General features: G+C 39.6%; 1 protein-coding gene across 1 annotated transcript in view; it reads left to right on the forward strand.

Moving 5' to 3' along the window:
* The window catches only part of LOC134350628 (actin-related protein 2), a 44,831-nt gene extending 27,008 nt beyond the window's left edge, over positions 1-17,823 (forward strand). Inside the window, exons 6-9 of the mRNA XM_063056109.1 lie at positions 8,307-8,456; positions 11,633-11,778; positions 12,011-12,143; positions 15,873-17,823. Of these exons, the coding sequence (XP_062912179.1) occupies positions 8,307-8,456; positions 11,633-11,778; positions 12,011-12,143; positions 15,873-16,043 (600 nt within the window). The 3' untranslated portion in view covers positions 16,044-17,823. The remainder of the gene's footprint in view (positions 1-8,306; positions 8,457-11,632; positions 11,779-12,010; positions 12,144-15,872) is intronic.
* The last annotated feature ends 457 nt before the right edge of the window (positions 17,824-18,280 follow it).

Raw genomic sequence — 18,280 nt, forward strand, 5'->3', positions numbered from 1 at the left:
TAGCTTCAACGGCTTCCCTCACGCCAATCATTCGTAAATTCTGCCGTCGCATTCTAGATTCCAAGTCAGAGTTTTTAAAAGTCAAAAAGTCAAGTTTCTTCTTCATTACATTAATTGTTTCTTCGATTTTCCCCATCTTAAGCTCACTTTGTTGCGCGAATTTTTGAAGATCAGATATAGCCGACTGATGTTCCGCAATACATGTTTGCATCTTATCAATTAAATCGGCAATTTTCTGGAAATTAGTTGAGATTTCCATATGAATCAGGTCTTTAACAAAGCCTGCAATTTCCGTACGAATCATCTCCCTAACAGAGGTTGAAATTTCCCTCTGAATTAACTCCGATATCGCTTTCAAAGTCACCGGTGATTCAGTCGGAGGGAGATCCGTAGCTTTCGGTTTAACCGGAGGTTTACCATCCTTGCCGTCTTTCCCGTTCTTAGACATAGCAGATCTAAGTATCATCCAATTGTCAGAGAATTCAGTTTAATTCAAAGTATTGTAAAAATTGATGCCTTAATGGTTAATTAAAGTATAGCTGACCATAGAGAAAAAAAACTCAGAGGTAATGGAGCGAGTCAAGAACGCGACTTCACTCCATGAGCGCTACCGGAAGTCCTCCCATTTGTTTAATTTCTGACCTTGTTCTTATTGCATATGCTTGCAAACTTTCTGGCGTACTGCAGAAGCAACAGACCATCAATCAGGCATGAGTCAGTTGTGGCTAGAATAAGCACCTGTGGAACACAGTAGTTTCAAGTCCCAAGTTCAGCAATTCAGACCAATGCTTCTGGTGATTCATTGTTTTAAATAACGTAGATGTGAGGTCATTTAGTTCTTAAAGTTTGTGCTGGCTTTTGGCACAATATCATCAGTTCTCTTGTCCTTTTATTTCTCTGCAAGCTCTTTTCCATGCCCTTCAAATCCACCTTGATGCTAACACTCTAATGCAATTGGAGTGATTTAGTGGCCATTTATATTTTTGGGACTATTTTTTGTGTGACACTTTTACTGTTATCTTGTACGTGCTTGCTCTCTTACATGTTGTATGTGCCTTGTGCTGTGTGACTCTTGGTACTATTTTGCACTGTGGCCCCGGAGTAATGTTGTTTCCCTTGGCTGTATTCATGGGTATGTATGTTTGGTTAAATGACAATTAAACTTGAACCTGAATTTAATTGCCAGCCAGCAGGATGTGGGAATAAACCAGAAAACGGAGAGCAGTGGGGGGTGGAACTTGTGCAATCACAGGGACAATGTGCAAACTCCATACATGAAGTTGTACCACCAAAGGTTTGTGATATGTGTTGTATCTTATGGAGAAGCACTCATTCTCTTGTTAATTAAAGAGTGTCACACCACAATCCCTGTTGTTTTAAAAAAAAATGATGTTAAGTTATGAGATCTTTTAACTCACTTGAAACTTTGCCTGACGAAGTCCTGACGAAGGGTCTCGGCCTGAAATGTCAACTGCACCTCTTCCTAGAGATGCTGCCTGGTCTGCTGTGTTCACCAGCAACTTTTATGTGTGTTGCTGAAACTTTGCCTATCCTGTTGAAGCCCTGGAAGCATTCTTCATTTAGACTATTGTTTTGCCTGCCTTGCAGCTGTAGCTTCAAATCTTAAAGGACCAGCTGGGACTTGGCCATATGACTTAGATATACAGTAAACTTTGAATTAGAAGTTGCATAAAATTGGCAACAAACAGTCCATTTAGCCCAATAATGTTCATACTCTATTTAAGCCAATGTGCATTCCTCTATAACTAACACTATCTACATAAATTAGTACCCTTTCTTGTGTTTATCTAGCTTGTTCTTGATTCCTTCTATACAATTCATCTTGGTAGTTCCCTGTGGTAGCAGGTCCCATATTGTTTTTTGGTGGAAAAAGTTGCTTCTGCATTTTGTGTCTTGATCACTCTTGAATTGATGTCATCATAATACTCTTTTATTTAGTTTTGTTTTGACAAATTTGTAAATGTCTACTCTTCATCTGCAAATTTAATAACTAAATGCTAGAATCACCACATCACTGAAAGCTGGTAATAAGGCTTTTGTTATAGTGCTTCAGGCAAGCTAACAGAACGGAATGGTCAATTCCTTATTGTTAAATTCATTTGTACATTTGTGATATTGTAGGTCTGAAATACGATGGTGTCATGGTCCTGTTGCAATACCAACCACCCTTTAACCTTTACATATAGTTTTTTCTCATTAGGAAAGCTCTGCACAGATTTTTCCCATTGGGAAAGCTATTTGCCCCATCACTTCTGTGCTAGATTGTTGCAGAGCAGGCTAGGCAGTGTTCTCTGCTTTTCCCTTAACCCTACAACTTTCCTTCAAATGACTTCACTTTTCTCCTTTGAAACTCCAATTAAGCATTGAATGTACAGCACAGGAACATACCATTCAGTACACCATGTTACCAAATTGAACTCTCCCCATCTGTCTGAAAATAGTTTGTATCCTCCTTTTCCCCGCATCTGTCGTATCTGCCTCTACCACCTCTCAGGGAGATTGCAAATATTCTTTGAACTACCCCCTCTCACCTTGAACCAATGCCTTCTAGTATACAAACATAGATAGGATAGACAGTTAATCTCTTCCCCCTAGAAAACAGGCCAACTGCCTACCTTGTGTCCCTGATAATTCTGTGTACTTCCATCATGTGGCCTCTGGTGCTCCAGAGAGAACAGTTGGAGTTTGTCTATTTTCTTGTAACTCAAAGTGCAGTTAAGGCACCATCTCAGTGACTCACAAACAAGAGAAAATCTGCAGATGCTGGAAATCAAAGTAATACACACAAAATTTTGGAGGAACTCAGGCCAGGCAGCACCTATTGAAAAGAGTAAACAGTCCAAGTTTTGAGCCGAGATTCTTCATCAGATCCTGAAGAAGAGTCTTGGCCAGAAACGTCAACTGAATATTCATTTCCATGGATGCTGCCTGGCCTGCTGAGTTTCTCCAGTATTTTGTGTGTTACTAACATCTTGCTGAGCCTCTTCTGCACCCACTTCAGTGTCTCCATGACCGTGTGGTGACCAGAACTGCACACAATACTCCATATGTGGCCTAAACAACATCATGTATGGCTACACTGTGACCTCCTAACTCTTGTAGCTACCAATTAAAAAATACAAGAGTTTGGAGGTCTAATTGGACAAACTATTGACCTCAATTTTGATGAGTCTTTTTGAAATGTCAATTTTGAAAATCTATGTAGAAGAGATCTATCATATTTTCTCTATCACTGTTCTGTGACATAATTTTAAAAAAATAATTTGGATTAGTAAAACCTGATTTTTTTTTTGCCTGTAACAAATCTGTGTTGACTAAGAAATCTGATCCATTGCCAATAACCTCCCTGAGCTGTAGGCATCATTCTCAGGCTGTGAGTATACTTCAGCTCAAGTTTCCTGGCCTATCATTTATTTCCAGCTGGAGGAGGGGGCTGAAGAAATTTTCATTTTTTGTCCTCTGTACCTGGATATTTGACAAATTTTCCGTTGAATTTTCCCTGGTTGTTCCAGTGAGCATTATTCTTGTCTACAATCTTCATCTGACCCTTTCATGTTAACCTGTACTCAATGTCTTCCTTCACATTGTCAAATAAGAAATTCATCGATGTGAATCGTAGCTTGCTTTCTCTTTACAATTCTCTCAAGCTTGTCCTCTCTCTCCTAAAATCATAGACAAAGATTCTACAGACTTAAAGGATATAATTGTCTGCTGAGTTCCTCCAGCATTTTGTTTCACTGAATTTTCAGCATCTGCAGAATCTCTTGTCTTTATAATTGGGTCTGTGCCTATTTCTTGTATTTTTAGGATAACCATGGAGAATGTTTCCCATAGCTAGTTGTCATTTCTTCTCCTTGGAGTACAATCACAATATGTTTCCCAGGTTTTCACCCATTTGTTTCTGGGAGCTCCAGCCTCTCTTGTACTATCCAGTTCCATCACCAGGCAGGACCGCAGTGCCACCTGGTGTCACAGGGTATAAATGCAGGAATGCTGCATTTATTTCTTGAAGGTTTCGTTTTTTGGAGACTTGTGCCTTAGTAGTTGCAATATATGGGGGAAAGAATCTTGAACAAAGTCAAAAAGGGAAAAAAATACTACTATTGAACCTGTTAATCATTTCTCCTTTTATTGCATTGTTACACTTAAAAGTAATGATGGATATTAAGTATACTGTGAATTGCAAATCTGGTGACATGATCTGTTCTTGTATTTTCTGATCATAAATTTGGACAATTTTCATTGTTGTGAAAATGAATCTTTCCTTAAACCCGAACACTGCTTGCAAGATCTCCTCAGCTGAGAAGGCTTTGGTTGATTTCTAAACTAAATTGGTCTCAATTAGCCTTGTGCTATTAACTATTGCAAAGTTTCGCATGAGTTCCAGTCTTCTGTGTCTTTGTCATGGGCACTTGTCTTTGTTTAGCTTTCGATGAGATGGACTCTTGGCCTTAAAATCTACCATATGTTGTAGCATGAATCTTATTGTCTGCGTGCACTGCACTTCGTAACTGTAACATTTTATTATACGTTGTGTTTTCTGTTATATTACCTTAATGCACTGGTGTAAATCAAATGGTCTGGATGAATGGTGTGCAAAACAATGACACCTCAATACATCAGATAATAAACCAATCCTATAATTAACTTCATTTTGGATATTGATTATATTTCATTGATTCTGCAAATACAGTGGATTCTGGACACATCAGGTCCAGTACATTTGGCCCAATTAAATGGCTGTCCCAGTTAGCTAAAGTTTCATGGTATTAGTTAAACAGGTACATAAGAAATGATGTATTTAAATACAGAACAAATTAGAGCACTACCAATGCCATTACAGTACTATAATACTGTATATTAGTCCCTAAAAGTTAACGATGGAGGACTTTATCTAGTGTACGTTGCCATTAATGGGTTGTTCAGAGATGGATAGCATCTCTGGTGATGGGGCTTGTCACGTTCATACTGGGGGTAGCTCACTCATCTTTGGTTCCCACACACTCAGCTTTCACCTGTGGCTCCAAATAGCTATTTGTGTGTAGCAGTGGCCATATCTCGCTACACAGCTTTGACAGGCCGGTGAGGGTAGCTGGTGGATCTCACCCTGGTGAAATAGGGATTTGCCTGTCCTAGCATGTAAACTCACCTTCAGCAGACTGGGTGAATGAGATTAACATTAAGGTCCAATGGCCAAAAAGGTAGTTCTGCAATATTTCATGAAGAGTGAAGGGTATAATGAGGCACAGAAGAAGTCATAGTTATCCACTGCAACTCAGGAAGTACCCAGTTTGTGACGACTGTTCATACTGCTGGACCTGGACTTCTGAGGTAAAGAGAGTGGAGCTGTCCCATGCAACGGCTTTTCCACTTTTAAAATCTCTCCCACACAGGTTTCACTGTAATCATCGGATACGGTGGACAGCCACGCTGCTGTGTTCTTCTGACTATAAATGAACAAAATTGGTGCAGATAATGAACTGTCTTCATACAAAGTTGCTGAAGTAGTGAAATTGTTTCATTTTCACTCAGCCTTTTCTGGCATCTCCATGTCTGAATGCTTGAAACCTGTGAGCAAAACAGTTTTGAATTGTCTTACAGCTTATTTCTTGCCAGTTTTGGTTCCAAAGGTCTCTGCTTTTTGAACACAAACACACTCAACGGATGCTATTTGAAGACTTGTTTCCTGTAAGCATGGTGTGGTGTCTAACGGCCACACAAGTTCACATGACTGACTCAGGCTAGAAATTGTAAAGCAGTAGTCTCCTGTCCCAATTAAGTGGCATAGTATCCCAAATAAATGAAGGGAATCCTGGCTATTTTCCGATTAATTTTTGTCCTTTAAGAGTTATAGAAACATAGAAACATAGAAAATAGGTGCAGGAGTAGGCCATTCGGCCCTTCGAGCCTGCACCGCCATTTATTATGATCATGGCTGATCATCCAACTCAGAACCCAGCCTTCCCTCCATACCCCCTGACCCCTGTAGCCACAAGGGCCATATCTAACTTCCTTTTAAACATAGCTAATGAACTGGCCTCAACAGTTTGCTGTGGCAGAGAATTCCACAGATTCACCACTCTCTGTGTGAAGAAGTTTTTCCTAACCTCGGTCCTAAAAGGCTTCCCCTCTATCCTCAAACTGTGACCCCTCGTTCTAGACCTCCCCAACATCGGGAACAATCTTCCTGCATCTAGCCTGTCCAATCCCTTTAGGATCTTATACGTTTCAATCAGATCCCCCCTCAATCTTCTAAATTCCAACGAGTACAAGCCCAGTTCATCCAGTCTTTCTTCATATGAAAGACCTGCCATCCCAGGAATCAATCTGGTGAACCTTCTTTGTACTCCCTCTATGGCAAAGATGTCTTTCCTCAGATTAGGGGACCAAAACTGCACACAATACTCCAGGTGTGGTCTCACCAAGGCCTTGTACAACTGCAGTAGTACCTCCCTGCTCCTGTACTCGAATCCTCTCGCTATAAATGCCAGCATACCGTTCGCCTTTTTCACCGCCTGCTGTACCTGCATGCCCACTTTCAATGACTGGTGTATAATGACACCCAGGTCTCGTTGCACCTCCCCTTTTCCTAATCGGCCACCATTCAGATAATAATCTGTTTTCCTATTTTTGCCACCAAAGTGGATAACTTCACATTTATCCACATTAAATTGCATCTGCCATGAGTTTGCCCACTCACCCAACCTATCCAAGTCACCCTGCATCCTCTTAGCATCCTCCTCACTGCTAACACTGCCACCCAGCTTCGTGTCATCCGCAAACTTGGAGATGCTGCATTTAATTCCCTCATCCAAGTCATTAATATATATTGTAAACAACTGGGGTCCCAGCACTGAGCCTTGCGGTACCCCACTAGTCACCGCCTGCCATTCTGAAAAGGTCCCGTTTATTCCCACTCTTTGCTTCCTGTCTGCTAACCAATTCTCCACCCACACCAATACCTTACCCCCAATACCGTGTGCTTTAAGTTTGCACACTAATCTCCTATGTGGGACCTTGTCAAAAGCCTTTTGAAAATCCAAATATACCACATCCACTGGTTCTCCCCTATCCACTCTACTAGTTACATCCTCAAAAAATTCTATGAGATTCGTCAGACATGATTTTCCTTTCACAAATCCATGCTGACTTTGTCCGATCATTTCACCGCTTTCCAAATGTGCTGTTATCACATCCTTGATAACTGACTCCAGCAGTTTCCCCACCACCGACGTTAGGCTAACCGGCCTATAATTCCCCGGTTTCTCTCTCCCTCCTTTTTTAAAAAGTGGGGTTACATTAGCCACCCTCCAATCCTCAGGAACTAGTCCAGAATCTAACGAGTTTTGAAAAATTATCACTAATGCATCCACTATTTCTTGGGCCACTTCCTTAAGCACTCTGGGATGCAGACCATCTGGCCCTGGGGATTTATCTGCCTTCAATCCCTTCAATTTACCTAACACCACTTCCCTACTAACATGTATTTCGCTCAGTTCCTCCATCTCACTGGACCCTCTGTCCCTTACTATTTCTAGAAGATTATTTATGTCCTCCTTAGTGAAGACAGAACCAAAGTAATTATTCAATTGGTCTGCCATGTCCTTGCTCCCCATAATCAATTCACCTGTTTCTGTTTGCAGGGGACCTACATTTGTCTTTATCAGTCTTTTCCTTTTTACATATCTATAAAAGCTTTTACAGTCCGTTTTTATGTTCTCTGCCAGTTTTCTCTCATAATCTTTTTTCCCCTTCCTAATTAAGCCCTTTGTCCTCCTCTGCTGAACTCTGAATTTCTCCCAGTCCTCAGGTGAGCCACTTTCTCTGGCTAATTTGTATGCTACTTCTTTGGAATTGATACTATCCCTAATTTCTCTTGTCAGCCACGGGTGCACTACCTTCCTTGATTTATTCTTTTGCCAAACTGGGATGAACAATTGTTGTAGTTCATCCATGCAACCTTTAAATGCCTGCCATTGCATATCCACCGTCAATCCTTGAAGTGTCATTTGCCAGTCTATCTTAGCTAATTCATGTCTCATACCTTCAAAGTTACCCCTCTTTAAGTTCAGAACCTTTGTTTCTGAATTAACTACGTCACTCTCCATGTTAATATCCCAAATAAGCAGCTGGATCAATTAACTGATCTCGGACTAATTAACCAGAATCCACTGTTTCGCATTAGGTGCCAATCCTCATGGGCCGTGAGTCTTTGACAAGTGCATTCTAATTTTGCTTTGAATGCTCTGCATTTGGCCCTTAATATTATTTTGGCCCTTTTTCAGTTACTTCTCCTGCGGGGATATGCTTTCAATCACTCGGCTGACTTTGAAACTGTCCGCATGATGAAGGAAAAGCTGTGTTATGTGGGGTACAACATCGAACAGGAACAGAAACTAGCACTGGAAACCACTGTTTTAGTGGAATCCTACACGGTGAGTCTCCCATTTGATTGGGTTATGGAGTTTGTGTAAATGTATGCATCCTGTAATCTATTATAATTGAGTGTGTGTTTAACAAGCAATAAAACCTGTAACTGGTCGAAACGTGGCCTGCCTGCCTTGGTGCATTTATACAAAAAATTCAGCTTTGTCTTTTAAGTTCTGGACTTTATACTTCTCCATGTATCCCATAAGACATGGGAGTAGATTTAGGCCACAGCCCATCGAACTTGCCCCACCATTCCATGGCCGATTTATTGTCTCTCTCAAACCCCATTCACCTGCCTTCTCCCCACAACCTTTGACACCCCATCTAATCAAGAACCTACCAACCTCTGCTTTAAGTACATTCAATGACTTGGCTTCCACAGGTGTCTGTGGCAATTAATTCAGATTTGCCATGCTGTTCTAAATGGACATCCCTCTGTTCTGAGGCTGTGCAATAGTTTGATCTAAAACCAGTGTATTTATGCCTAGGGCTACAATGGGATGAGGGAGGAGCTGGCTAGCGTAGACTGGGAATACAGGCTATAGCTGGGCAGTCAAGGAACAGTGGAAGACTTCTGGAGGTTTTTCCTGGTACTCGACCAGTGTGTTCTGGTTAAAAGCGAGGACAGTGAGGGTGAGGATAGCTAGCCTTGGATAACTAAGGGAATAAAGGAAACCTTCAAACTAAAGGCTGATGCATAGAAAGTGACCAAGAATAGTGGGAAACTGGAAGATTGGGAAAACTTAAAATAGCAAAGAGCCACTAAGCAAGCAATAAAGAAAGGGAGCATGGGTTATGAAAGTAAACTAGCACAGAATATAAAATAAAACGAACACAAGTCCCTTGGAAGAGAAAAAGGGAGGAACTTATAATGGGTAATACAGAAATGGCCGAGTCTTTGAGCAACAGTTTTGTATAGGTCTTCATGATGGAGGCACCTGCAGCAGGCAAAAGAGAAATGTTATGGATGCGATGGGAGGTGAGGGCCTTGATGCTGTCGTTAAAGAGGCAGAGCTGATTAGTTTATGTCCCCTAGTCCTGATGTGATGAGTCAGGAGTACGGAGAAATGTAAGTTGTAGTAAAGGTGCTTGTGATAACTTAGCAGAATTTTCTGGAATCTGGTCTGGTACCAGCAGGTTGGAAGACTGTGACCATCAAGTCACTTTTATATTTTTTTAAAAAAAGGCAAAAGGTTATTGTAGTTGGAAAAATGCTTGAAGTTATCATTATGAAAGAAATGAGACATCTGGATAGAAGGCAAATGCAGCATAGATTCAGGAAGTTTAACAAACTTACTGGAGTTTTTTGTTTATAAGTGCAAAAAACTAAGGGGACCATCCGTTGGGATTTCTGGAAGGTATTCAATAAAGGTGCCACATTAAAGAGTCATTCAAAATATAACGATGCATTGAGTTGGGGGTAGTGTATTGGCATGAATGAAGGATTAGTTCACCAACAGGAAGGCAGAGAGTCGTGATAAATGAACATTTCTCTGGTTGGCAGTCAGTAGTGAGCAGGGTACTGTAGGGATCGATGTGGGCATGTAACTGTTGAAGATATGTACAAACCATTTGGAAGATGGGACTGAGTATAGCTTATCTATTTGCTGTTTACACTCAATTAAGTGGAAAAGCAAATTGGTCAGAGGGTGTGGAGTCTGCAGAAAGATGTAGGTTAAAGGACTGGGCAGGGGTCTGACTGCAGTACAGTGTAAGGTCATCCACTTTGGGAAGAAAAATAGAAGATTGATTATTATTTAAATGGTGAAAGATTGTAGCAGGTTCAGAGTCTTGAGTGCTTGTGCATAAATCACGTAAGGTTGGTTGGCCTTTGAGGAGAGATTGAATTGCATGTGACCATACTTGCTAGAATTCACAAGAAGGAAGGGGATCTGGTAGAAACAGAAAATTGTAAATGGGAGTGAGATGAAAGCAGCAGAGATGTTTCCACTGATAAGCAAGACTAGAACTAGGGGGCCTAGTTTCTAGATTTGGGAGAGTAGATTTAGGACAGAAATGAGGAAGGATTGCTTTTCACAGTCGTGAACCTGTGGGATTCTGTGCCCAAGGAAGCAGTGGAGGCTACCTCATAAAGTGTATTTAAGATACAGGGAGATATTTGCTTTGTAGGGAAATTGAGAGTTATAAGGAAAAGATCGATTGGTGTTCAGCTATAATCTGATAGAATGGCAGAGCAATCTCAATGGGCCAGATGACCCACTCTTCTTTTATGTTCTTGTGTTTTCCCAAGTTGATTTTTTCCCCTTATTTCTTGTTCATAGTTCATCCTTTATCTTAAATGTATCTCCTGGTTTCCATATCTTCTCACAATCTTACATCGGTTACAGCATAAACTGGAGGCAGGAGAGAAGCTACTCACTGTTATATAGATCCTTAATTTTGTGCCCATGGTAATAAATTGCATTTCCTGCCCCTCCAGCATGGCTTTCCATTCCCCACTGTGGATTATCAAAGCAAAGGAAGGCAATGAAGTTCATCACATTGCCTTGAAGGCAGGATCGTGACTTTGTTCTCTGATGTTGCTTGGTGAACAATCTGCCACAAGCTTTATCCAAGAGAGTGATTTCTTATCAAACTTCCAGTTAATTTCCTGCTGGTAGTAAATTTGTTTTACATATGCCACTGAGAGTTCCTTGGTCTAATTTGGGTAACTCCTCTATTTATGCAAGCATTAACTTGCATGTGGATATGGATCTAAGGGTGTGTCCGGTGGTTATCTATATGTGCACTGTAAAACACATAAATAGGATAGGATGGAGGGCTGTCATTGTAGCTGGATCCAATCCTATCTGTGGTCCTTCAATACCTCCACGTTTGCCTTCTATCAGCATTCATTGGCTACTGGGTAATTGTGGTTTGGGTTCTGAAGGTGTATGAAGAGAACAATACTTTCTGTGTGAGTTGCTTTCTGTGAAACATGTCTCTGTTCTATTGAACACAGTAATCTTGCATCTGGGCACATTAAACATGGAACAGTACAGCACTGGGACAGTGATGTCTGTGCTTATCTGAACAAAATCCCATCTGCCTGCATGTAACCTATATCCTCTGTACCCTGCCTGAACCCCAATTAACCAGGCCTTTGGAGAACAGTTTCATCTTTATAGATCTGTATGTAGTATATTTCTGGATTTGAATTTTTAAAGCAAAAATTCTTCAGCTTCCAGATGGTCGGGTCATAAAAGTTGGAGGAGAGCGTTTTGAAGCTGCAGAAGCCCTGTTTCAGCCTCACCTCATTAATGTTGAGGGTGTTGGAGTTGCTGAGTTGCTTTTCAATACCATTCAGGCTGCGGATATTGATACCAGGTATGTGGCAAAAGTGCTGTTGAAACTTTTGCTCTTTTTAAAAAAAACCATTACTAATTTCTGAGTGAAGGCTTCAGATAGTGACTTGTTTTCCAAAGAAGATGCATTTAGGTCTGCTCTTTCCATTTTAAAATTACAGTTTTAGCTAACTTGTAAGCTATTTATCTGTTCAGCCCAAGAGAATTTTTCAGTTTGTTGTAATGATTAATTTCCTACTGTAATTCTTTCCCAGATCGGAATTCTACAAACACATTGTCCTCTCAGGTGGCTCCACCATGTACCCTGGCTTACCTTCACGCCTGGAGCGTGAACTGAAACAACTGTACCTTGAACGTGTACTGAAAGGAGATGTTGAGAAGCTTTCTGTAAGTCTGACTATGGTTACAAGTTTCACTATTCTGAGAACTTTATTCAGAGAAAGGAAGTACTTTAATATCTCTCAAACCTTGAATTTGAAGAATTACTCATATCCCGTTTTTTCCAGTTGTACTTACTACTGTGAATATTTGATTGTCCAAATTCTGGTCTGCATTGAAGTTATTTTCCTTGATGGCAAATAAACCTATAATCACTTGCATAAATATTACCCAAGTCTGCAGTCCTCATTTGCCCTAGACTTTGCTCGGTCATTCCAAAATTTAATGGCGGCTTCGTTGGCAATGGTGCCTTCAGCTCTGAGCCCTATGCACCTCCCTCATTTTCAGATGTTCAATCCTTTTGAAATGATGGCCATTTAGTTTAATCTATGCATTTGGCTCAATGTTATATTTGTTTCTGTTCAGCTTTGAAGCATGTATGATGTGCTGCAATCAGTCCCTACTCTTGTTTGCCTTTTTATGGATAAGATGCTCAAGCCCCTGAATCCCTCTGGCGTTCTCTTGCAAAATCTTCATTTTGCACCTCATTGTTCGTATTCAAGTGCATTCTCAATGCATACCCTTTTGACTCTGTCTTTAGTTTCCTCTTTAAACTTCCCTTTACTTCACATATGATGACTTGTACTGCAATGCCGCTCATAAATTACTTCTGCATGTTCCGTATGCATATTGGAATGGTTCCAAAGCAAAACACTTGGTACTTTTATTCTGATTGTGATTAAAAGTGCAGAGCATTGAATCCATATCTGATATTTCTGTAAACATTTTGGTTTGTCAGTCAGAGTAATGGACAGGCACACTTTACACTGGATTTCAGTCTACAGAAATTTTTTTCAGCAGAGGGCGCTAAGTATTCTGCACACAGCCAGTGTTTGGTGAAAGGTGATGGGATAAAGACGTGCTGAAAGTGTTGAGCTGGAAATTATTTGTGCTTTTCCTGTATTCAGATTGTTGTTAGTGCATATTTGGGGGAATTTCACAGCAGTTGTAATACTGAAATTTTTTGTAAGAACATGATGTAAGAAGTAGAAACAAACAATCGAGTCTGTTGTTATTCAAAAGATCAATGCAGATATTTTGGTGCCATTTTGCTAGATGTATTCTATTTCCCCTCAGTTCCTTAAAAATCTATTGTCTTAATGATACTCAATGACTTAGCCTTGTTGGCCTGCTTGGGTAGAGAATTGCAAAGGCTGGTCACCCACTGCTTGGAGGAGTTTCTCCTCACCCAATTATGAGTGGTTGATGCATTATTTGGAAGCTGGTCCATGGTTCTCCGACCCTGGCCAGGGGAAGCATCAGCCCTGCATCTACCTTTCAGAAGTTTCAGTGAGTTCACATCTCTACTAATCTCATCGTTATGTAGTCTCTGTCTGCTGAATCTCTCCTAAAATATCCAAAAATTAGTCTGAGGAACCTTGAAAACAGTCCTGTACTATAATAGGATTGGATGAAGTCAGTGTGGATTTTTGAAAGGGAAATGGTGTCTTAAAATTGAGCTTGTAACCTGCAGATTTTGAAAGTTTGTAAATGGTGATCTTAAGTGCTATGCATGAAACACATATTTGAATGCAAATGGTTTGTCTATCAGAACTTGGAGTAGGGAATCTAGATTCCCTATGACAAATAAGCTCTTTGTATCCTTTCTGACTCCTGTATAATTTCATTAAAGCATGTTTACTTGTGTATTCATTCTCTTGCAATAAAGATGAATACACTATTTGTCATTCCAAATGCTTGTAAAATGCTTTTTAATAGGGCAGGGCATCTCTACAACCCACACCTCCAATCTCATCTCAGTAGCTGGAACACCTGACTCCAAATAGCTTTTGTAGAAGGCATTACCCCAGAGGTTCACACACTTTTTTGAACCTAGACTGATCATTTAAATGGTGTACTTGGTATTTGATGAGTACAATTGTTTGTGTATTAGTTTAGGCAGATTGTGTTTGTCTATTTTTGTGATTTAGATGAAGATTAAATCATATTTTGAGTAATTAATGCAGAAAAGCAGGTAATTGCAAAGGGTTCACAAACTTTTTCCTGCAACTGTTGGTCCCATTAAACAGCCACACCTTTCAATCTCTCACTAAGAAATAACTGATTTTTCACCTCATGCGTTAGTCTTCCAAATTAAAAACTGTTTATTCCTAATAGTTTTTGTCTGTTACCTCATTCCAATTTATTACTCTTAATTTCATACTCTGTGATGTAGTTTATAATCTTAGCAAAGGCTTTCAAAAAGTCCCAATATATCCACTGGTTTTCTCTGGTTTAAACTACAGCTACAAACTTGGTTTTAAAGTTTGTCAAACATAAGATCAAAGTCAGCAGGGACTAAAACAGAAATTTGTTTCCCAAGTGCTTGGTTGCCACTTCCATCGTATATTAGTTCTTGTATTTTCTATACAGCTGAGGTGAGGTTTGAAGAAAAGTTGCCAGTTCTGAAGAAGGGCTTCGGCTTGAAATGTTGACTGTTAATCATTTCCATAGTTGCTGCCTGACCTGCTGAGTTCCTCCAGCATTTTGTGTGTCTTGCTTTGAAATCAGACTGACTGTTCTGTCATTCCTTGTTTTCCCCCCCCCTTGCCCCCACCCTTTCCTTGGTCCGTCATTTTTTTTTTGTTTTCTTTCTAACTGTCCCTCCTTTTCTGCCTTCCTCCACCTATACCCTTCGTCTCTTTTCCCAGCTCTTTTCTTGAGTGTTAGGAAGATTTATTTACTTTTTAAGTGAATTTACCCGGTTATAATTCTATTTTATTTAATCCCAACTGTTTCACTAAAGTTCCAGTAAGAACATTAGATATTCCACCTAATCCATTATCATGTGAGGATCACATTATGCCATCATTTTTAAATCTCTGAACCCAGCCCAACAAACCAGTCTAGTTAAGGTAATGTAACAGCCTTGTGATTTTCCACATATTGACAGTTTTAAAAATCATTGCTATATTTCTATCATTTGCTAACTAGTTGATGATGCTTTCCTCTGGATACAATTAATTCGAGGTACAGGAGTCATAGCATTAGGCAATCCAAAGAACTGTAGGTTAAGACACAAATGTTCCTCTCCCACTTCCAGAACATCTGGACAGCATTTTTTCCCATTGACCACCATTGCACATCACAGTATCAGTTATTTTGTGATTATAGTTTCCCTCGATGGTGGCTTGGTGGCTGACCTTTAACAGCTTGCTGAATGAAGTAGGTGTTCATCAGCGCTTCTTGACAGTGTTTGAGCTGTCTAACTATGGCTGATCCTGACTCTGTGTTCCTACTTGATATCACAGTTCCCACCCAATGGGAAACATGAGTCAGCTGTTTCAATGCCGTTGTGAATTGAAGCTGGGATACGCTTCTTCCCTGCCCTACACCAAGTTATATAGTTTGCCACTTTTGTAGTAAATTTGATAATGCATAAAAATAATGAGCATAAGGCCATCAGGATATCTTGGTCATGCAGACTCTAAAGCAAAATGAAGCTTGTGTTTAACTATCTGGAAAATAAGTGACACCTATTGCTATACATACTAACGTAGGCACTGATAACATTTGCCGCTGTTGGCAAAAGTATACATTTGTCAATAGAAACAGACTTGTGTGCTGTCTGCTACAGTCTTATTTAAACAAACTGTCAAAGTGACTGAACTGGATTGTAAAACTCAAGGAGAATGTGCATGCTTTGGTTTTTGATTTGTGCTGTTTATTTCCTTATAGAAATTCAAGATTCGTATAGAAGATCCACCGCGTCGCAAACATATGGTGTTCCTGGGTGGGGCTGTGTTAGCAGACATCATGAAAGACAAGGATAACTTCTGGATGACCCGACAGGAGTACGAGGAAAAGGGTGTGCGTGTGCTAGAGAAACTCGGTGTGACTGTTCGATAAAGCAACACATTAACTCCAATGGTTCTTGCTGCTTTTTTTCCTCCCCTTGCTCATCTTTAAATCACTTGGATCTGACGTGAATAGGCTTCTGCCCTCTGACTCCTGGGATCAAGTTGTGTTCACTGTTTCTACTGGTTTCCTGGGAGAGCTTTGTTTAATGTTTGTCAACTTCTCTAAATTTAAAACCATTTAATTTGACCATTTCCCTGCAAATAAAAGTCAAGGCAAAAGGGGTCTGTCTGCTGCATTGTTACTGCCCTCTAGGCACTGGGATAATTCCTCTAGGCTTCTTTATTTACATCTGTAGTGTTGTACTGCTAGCTGTGGCTGGGGTATACCAGATGGTTCCTTCTGCCAAAATGGAACTACCACTTTCATTTATTTTAAAGAAACAGCTTTTATTACCACTTTATCGCAGTGGTTAGCACTATTGAAAATTGATTTTAATGTAGATGCATCGTTAGGAAAGGGGCCAGAATAAGTTGTTACCAGTGTCATTTTTTTAAAAAAAAATCTGTAGCATCTTATAATGAATTATTAATTCAACTTGGATTCTTTGTGGGGTGTTTAAATGGTAAAAGTCAGCTAAACATTGTTATGTCCAATGTTTCCTCGTGAAATAGTGGAATGCAGTGATGCACATTTGATACTGTAAAGAGAAAATGTCTATGTACAGCGAACTCTTCACATGGCACAAGGCTACAGCAGTAAAAACTAGTCAAAAGGGACTGGGTTCCCTTATGTTTATAGATTTAAAATTTGTAGCTATGTTAACTAAAATGAAACCTATATTATATAAATATATATTAAATATGAAAAGCTATAACTAGCTCATTGATACATCTGATATTTAAGCGTGTCATATGGGAACTCGCCAAACATTAAGAACAATTGCAGAAATGTGGTTACCCAGTGCCTGAAGAGTTATAACTGGATCTCACTTTCATATCATAAATTGCATAAAACAAAATAAAGCAAAACAGTTTATAGATAATTGTGCATTCATTGTTGAAATTGGTTCAGTGGTGTATTTGCTGGGGGTGGGGAAGGTCGTGTGAAGGAATTAATATTTCAGAATGTTACTGAATTAGTGTGCAACTACAGGCTACGCAGCCCATCATGCTTCTGGTGCTAACTTGCTATCCAAACTAACCATTGCACTTTACTTGCAATCGTTTAATTTGCTTTCCTTATCCAGCTATTTGAGTGCAATTGAATTGGCTTCAATAGCTACCTGTGAAATGCATTCCATATTCTATTAACTTTGTTCTGTGGGAACGGGTTTGGGGGAGAGAAATCCTTTGAACATCTGCAATTTCCATTAGAATTACCTGAAGACTGTTGGGTTAGTGACTAAATCTGATCTGCCAAATTTAGTAAAATGATCTAGACTTGAGGTTTTATCTTTGAAAAGCATGGTACCTGTAACTAATATAATATGGATGAATGGCATTCAGACTATTTAATTTGAGATTTCAACCTTCAGTTTACTTTAGAGATGTTATCTGACCTGGCAGTACTATGTCTGAACTAACATGGTCCATATCTGCATAACATACTTCAATTACTTTCAATCTTAGAGTTTAATTATGGGTTGCCTTCATTATCCTCTTTGCTTGAAACACTGTTGTTTTTAAGAATGAGTGAAACTGGTGACAGTATTGTATGAAGTTTTTAAATGGTTGCTCTGTTTTTTTTAAAGCTGTACTCTGCAACTTTCAATGAAGTTGTGCAGACAACTTGTAGACTGTTTCTATTAAAAAGTAAAGTTGATCATAAATATGTTTTTGTGCATGAGGTTACTTAACTTTCTTGGTAATAAGATTTTGGACAAATCTAGGATGAATTGTACCCACGATCACAAGATCTACCTGGGGAAACTGCTAGTCAATACTCATTTGTAGCTACATTATTACCAATCAAAGCAGATATACAGTAAATGGCAGAGCTATTTGTGTATTCTTTATTTTTTAAATTTGAATTGATTTTTCACATGTAGGGTGAATGTAACCAAGTACATATTACTTGCCTTGTTGGTCCTGTTAAACTTGTATCAGAGGTGGGGTTAATTGGTGTCTGACATTGATGCATTGCTTCACTTACAATATCATAAATTACCAGGTGATAATTCAGTGGAATTTTTGTTTCAAATTGTATTTACCTGTGAAATCTGCATACGTTGGCAGGCACGTGCAGGGCCAAAGTGCTTCTTGATGAGTTTAATTCTGAACCGTAAT

This window comes from Mobula hypostoma, chromosome 8 (assembly GCF_963921235.1).
Source record: "Mobula hypostoma chromosome 8, sMobHyp1.1, whole genome shotgun sequence".
Classification (NCBI taxonomy): Eukaryota; Metazoa; Chordata; class Chondrichthyes; order Myliobatiformes; family Myliobatidae; genus Mobula; species Mobula hypostoma.